General features: G+C 37.8%; 1 protein-coding gene across 1 annotated transcript; it reads left to right on the top strand.

The window, feature by feature from the left end:
* Nucleotides 1-120: 120 nt before the first annotated feature.
* Nucleotides 121-5,994, top strand: LOC311077172 (uncharacterized protein). The gene is made up of 5 exons (XM_084138982.1): nt 121-224; nt 504-830; nt 1,925-2,239; nt 2,472-2,762; nt 2,830-5,994. The coding sequence occupies exons 1-5, from the start codon at nt 134-136 to the stop codon at nt 2,955-2,957; spliced, it is 1,152 nt and encodes a 383-aa protein (XP_083995108.1). The 5' UTR covers nt 121-133; the 3' UTR covers nt 2,958-5,994.
* The last annotated feature ends 6 nt before the right edge of the window (nt 5,995-6,000 follow it).

Raw genomic sequence — 6,000 nt, 5'->3', positions numbered from 1 at the left:
GCGTCCCCACTAAATTCTACGCCCCTGGGTCACATGCATTAACAGTTAAAGATAGCCTATGTGGTTATTTGAGCTGATTATAGAGTTTCACTTCACTTTACTTCAGAGCAGCTTCACATCATTTTATTACTGAATGGTTTTGAAGAGTTTTTATATTTGTGGACTGAAACTGTTGACGATGTTTCTCCCTGTTTTGCTCTGCTTGTGTTTGTGGCGTCTGGATGGTGAGTTTGAAAACTGGTTAGTGGTGTTTTTTATGGCTTCAGTTGTTTCTACAACAGATTCACTGTTTGTGTTTCTAAATGCTGGTTCTATAAAACACAGAAGCTCAAACAGCATTAGTTTCAGTGTGACGTGATTCTCGTCTGAAGTGTTTTCTGTGTTTGATGTTGTGTGGAGATCAGACCAACTTTTGTTTGGAAATTATTGATTTTAAAATTTATTTAAACATCAGTAAGTCTATTTATTTATTTAAACAGATAAATATTGTGTTTGTTCTTCAGGAGTGTTTGGTGTTGATGTCGTGAAGTCAGTGTCAGTGACGGAGGGAGATTCAGTCACTCTAAACACTGATACTGGACTACAGACACATGATCTGATAATGTGGACGTTTGGACGTCCAGAGACTCTTATAGCTCGCATTAATAAAAAGGATGAAATCTTCTCCACATCTGATGTCCCTGATGGGAGATTCAGAGACAGACTGAATCTGGATCATCAAACTGGATCTCTGACCATCACAAACACCAGATCTGAACATGCTGGATGTTATCAACTAACTATCAAAGGCAGGAGGAAGATCACTTACAGATTCAGTGTTACTGTCTATGGTGAGTCACAATTACAGTGTCAATTGTGCTGCAAGTCTTCAAACTTATCATTTTCTTTAAGTATTTTTATACAACGGATTATTTAATAATAATTTATAAAACAAACTAACCACTAGTGAACAGCATTGATTATTATTTTTTACAATGACATCTGTCAAGGGCTGGATATATTAGACAGTGAGTGAACAAACGGAAAATGGGAAAGCAAAAATATCTGAGTGACTTAAGAAATAGTGATTTCTTGATGACTTGGTCAGAGCATCTCCAAAACAGCAAGTCTTGTTGGCTGTTCCCGGTATACAGTGGTTAGTATCAACAGTGGTGCAATGAAGGATAATTAGTGCACCTTCATCAGGGTCATTGGAGCTCAAGGCTCATTGACGCACATGGGGAGCGAAAGCCTGTCTGGTCTGATCACACAGATGAGCTACTGTAACTCAAATAGCTGAAAAACATAATGCTGCCAATGATAGAAAGGTGTCAGAGAACACACTCCGAAGAAAAGGAACAAAAGCTATCAATGATTCAATATAAAACGGTACACCTTTGTACCATATTTATTCCCTTAACGGTGCATGTTACTTCCTAAATGCTATAGCCTATTCTATAAAAACTCAACCCAAATTGTGTCAAATCAGCCGAGCTTCCTTTCCCAACAGTCTCAACCCAGCGTTTTTTAGAGTGTATTTTAGTATATTTTGAAAGGGTACCGCCCCAGCTACAGCTTTTGTACTTTTTTTTTTGCTTTTGTTTGCTGCGTATGGGCCACATATCCTCAGTTAGACTGGTCAGAATCAGAGAGATGACCCCTATCCACTGCCGAAAGGGCCTACAACGGGCACATGATGATGATTTAAGATGATTAGATCCTGAATACTGCATCAAATATTAATGGCGTTTAACCATTTCTACACACTGAACGTAAAAACGATGGGCCAAATTGATGTTTTTTTTTTTTTCGTTAAAAAAAGGAAAATGAAAATGGCGCTGATTTCTATTTTTTGGGAAATGAATGATCGGAAGACCATCACTATGTTTTTTTAAAGTGTATTTATTGATTTAAACAGAAGTATCTTGTTGTGTTTGTACTTCAGGTGTGTTTGGTGTTGAGGTGAAGTCAGTGTCAGTGACGGAGGGAGATTCAGTCACTCTAAACTCTGAGACTGAACTCCAGACACATGATCTGATAATGTGGACGTTTGGACGTCCAGAGACTCTTATAGCTGTAATCGATAAAGAGGCTGGAATCTTTTCTATATCTGATGGGAGATTCAGAGACAGACTGAAGCTGGACAATCAGACTGGATCTCTGACCATCACAAACACCACAACCACAGACTCTGGAGAATATGAAGTGACCATCAGCGGCATGACAGAGACCACATACAGATTCAGTGTTTCTTTAAATGGTGAATTACTTCACATTTAAATTGTTGCATTTTAGGAAGTGTATATTAGTGAGAGTTTTTTTGTGTTCTGCTTTCTTTGTTCTGTTTGTTTTCTTTTTTTCTCAGCTCTGCTTAAGACTACCAGGTGGAATTCAACCAGTTGGTGAAATATTTGAAGACTGCACTAACTCTCAATAAAATAGCCACTTATTTACTGTTACTCACTGTTAATTTATTCTCTCATGTTTTCCAGCTCCTCTGCCTGTTCCTGTCATCATCAGTAACTCTTCACACTGTTCTTCATCATCATCATCATGTTCATTGGTGTGTTCATCAGTGGTGAATGTGAGTCATGTGACTCTCTCCTGGTACAAAGGAATCAGTGTATTGTCCAGCATCAGTGCGTCTGATCTCAGCATCAGTCTCTCTCTACCTCTGGAGGTGGAATATCAGGATAAAAACACCTACAGCTGTGTGCTGAACAATCCCATCAGCAACCAGACCACACATCTGGACATCAACACACTCTGTCACACATGTGCAGGTACGGCAGCGCTGATATTAGTGTTTATTGACTGATCTGATCTCAGTTTGATGTGTTTATTCCTCAGACTCTGTCCACTGGTGTGGTCCTACTGAAGCTGTGATCCGATTGGTCCTCTCTGCTCTGGTGAATATCTCTTTGGGTTTGACAACTCTTTGTAACTCAGATCTTATTCATGCACAAACAGCTACATAACACACTAAAGAAAAGGGGAAACAAGAAATCACATCATATGACACCCATAAGCTAAATTCAGAATCAAATGTGATTTTTTTTTTTCACTTTGACATGGTGGAAGTGTGTTTAAAAAAAGACAAAGGAGGTAATAATTTCCAATTATTTTATTGGTAATTCTAATAGCAATCAGGTGATGATGAATTATCAATACATTTCAACTACTGACAGCATGTTTATTTGAACAGAATGAACTTATGAATGATTACAGAGAGATAGATGACGATGCATATAATGTTCATTCCACAGACATAGGACAATGAGTTTTTAAATACGTCTGAGTCCATTGTGGAAATTGTGTTGGTAAAGTCTCTTAAACAAGAATAATATTGATGTAAACTGTACATTGCTAACTCATTATCTTTGAGAAGTTAATCTAACACTGACAGTAAAGGTTTAGAGATTACAGAAAAACCAGATGTCACTCAGAAACTTCACTATTAAACAAAATAATACTTTTAATTACAAAATCAAGAAATGCCACATAACAACAAATTACTGTATGTGTAAAATAAATTTCACACTCAGAACCATTTATTGATTTTATTGATTGAGTTACTGCACTCTTGACATCAACCAGACCCTCAGTTTCGAGAGATAATAACACACAAAAGATGCAAATCAAATCATAATTCATACATCAAACCACATGAATCAAAATCTGAAAATAAACTAGAAAATAAAACAATATTTACATTTCTAGATTTTTTCCTTGTTATAGTATCATTTTAAACAGTGAATATATTTTATAATACCTTTAACTTATTTATAAATGAGTTTATGTACATGAAATGTTGCTGATCAAAGATTATTGTCCCAACAAACACATATGTGACCCTGGATCACAAAACCAGTCTTATGTCGCACGGGTATATTTGTGGCAATAGCCAACAAAACATTGTATGGGTCAAAATTATAGATTTTTCTTTTATGCCAAAACTCATTAGGATATTAATTAAAGATCATGTTCCATGAAGATATTTTGTACATTTCCCACCTTAAATATATAAAACATTTATTTTTGTGAATGGATGCAGCACTATCGTCAATAGAAATGGACAACTTTAAAGCCGATTTTCTCAATATTTCGATTTTTTTTTTTGTACCCTCAGATTCCAGATTTTCAAATAGTTGTACCTCGGCCAAATATTGTCCTATCCTAACAAACCCTACATCAATGGAAAGATTATGTATTCAGCTTTCAGATGATGTATACATCTCAATTTAAAAAAAATTACCCATAAGCAGGGCTGGAGTGGGGCCACTTTTCAGCCCGGGAGTTTCAGGCCCAAACCCGGCCCACTTTTTCCATGGTGGAATTCCAAATTAGCACTTTTTCCAAACTGGATAAATGAAGCAACAGTTCAGCTCTTACTATTGTGTAGTTTTTATTAATAACATGGTTCAACAAATAATGTAAAGGTTAAATAATAATTCACTTAAGCTGAGAAGTTAACAAAAAATGTTCCACTATTCCACAAGGATAGGTTGAAAAATTAACAAAAGAAAGAAAGAAAGAAAGAAAAATAATTTGAAATGTATCCCACTCTTCCACAAAGAGGCATATTGAACTAATGTTTACAGATTTATTTGTATTCAAAAATATTCAAAAATAATGCTTTTTTAATCAAAAAACGTGATACCTACTCTCAGATAAATGAGGCCTATGATTAATCAGATGCAAATAGAAATATAAAACCAGTCCTAATTGAAAGAAAACAAGTTGACAAAAAGATTGAATCCAATATTGGGTGATAATATAGTATAATGAGAGATTTATAAGCTATTTTTTGTAGGCTGGTCATTTTTACCGGGAACACCACAAGTGTGACTATGTGCCATTTTGTACAAAATAAAAGTTTTTCAAAACAAATTTCCTGGTGAAAAATTAAAGTAGACTAGTGTGATCAACAGTGCAAATTTTTTCATAGCTTGAGTTTTGTTATCATCAATATTAAATTAAATAATATTTGCAAAGTCTATGAATCGCCATGTATTGGGTGATACAAAAAGGCTCATATTTTAATTAAATTTTATATTTTGCTTGTGAATAGGTTGACAAACGCTACAACAGTATTAGCCGAATAATTACGTTGCAGCGTTGCTAATGCTAATCATTACTAGACCTATCTCTCTTTACCTGTTGCCACTTGTGTTTGTCCTCTTGAAAATAAATCTGTAAACTTGGCACATTTGGCAGCATCCTCCTCCAATGCCTTTCTTTTTTTCAACCTGGCTTCTTCAGCCCCTCCTGGCCTCTTCCTCCCATCCATCCTCCCATCCATCCTCCCTGACACGTACCGTTACGGTAGGGCCGGCCCAGCTATCGGTAGGCGCCGGCGGTGCCGCGGTAGCCTTGAGAAAACGTTTTGGAAAAGATGGGCTATGGACCCAACCAACTCTATGGAAGGGGAGGGGAGAACTCCCTCACATGGTACAACCCATGCAGAGGCTGCGCGCTGCGGTGTCAGAATGCGGAACGTGTGTAGCCTAATGTAACTAACGTGACAAATGTGAAAAAAAAAAATAATAATTCCTCGACCAGCCCAAAAGTGAAGCGGCCCATCGGGAATTCTCCCGATTCTCCCGATTACCCACCCCGGGCCTGCCCATAAGACTGGTTTTGTGGTCCAGGGTCACATATTCACAAACAGCCAGCCAGTGCTGCCACTAGGGATTCTAGGCCTCATGACAGTTTATTGCTTTGGGCCTCTTCAACTTTAATCAGACCGGAGGGGCTTTCAGTATCAGAACGTGTCCCGCATTTTGCTCTGTCAGCGATTACACTGGTTTGGTGTTTTAAGCCCCCAACGGCGCCTTCCAGGCAGCGAGGGGATGGGTAGGTTTAAGGTTGAGGGTAGGGTTAGCTGCCTCTAAGGAGCCATTGGGGGCTTAAAACACCATTGTGACGTTTACAACACCATCAGCTCCACTAGCACCTCCAAAAACAACTCCAGCAGCTCTAATAGCTCCAACAGCTCCACCAACACCTGCTCCACCAACA

Source organism: Abramis brama, assembly GCF_963993115.1.
Source record: "Abramis brama genome assembly, contig: SCAFFOLD_205, whole genome shotgun sequence".
Classification (NCBI taxonomy): domain Eukaryota; kingdom Metazoa; phylum Chordata; class Actinopteri; order Cypriniformes; family Leuciscidae; genus Abramis; species Abramis brama.
The sequence above is the reverse complement of the archived record's forward strand: the minus strand, read 5'-3'. Positions and strand labels throughout refer to the sequence as shown.

Excerpts from the sequence above, each read along its gene's own strand:
- LOC311077172 (XM_084138982.1), top strand. The coding sequence starts at position 134 with ATGGTTTTGAAGAGTTTTTATATTTGTGGACTGAAACTGTTGACGATG. Across the intron at positions 225-503 it reads GTGTTTGTGGCGTCTGGATG|GAGTGTTTGGTGTTGATGTC; the intron begins GTGAGTTTGAAA and ends TTTGTTCTTCAG. Across the intron at positions 2,763-2,829 it reads ACTCTGTCACACATGTGCAG|ACTCTGTCCACTGGTGTGGT; the intron begins GTACGGCAGCGC and ends TTTATTCCTCAG.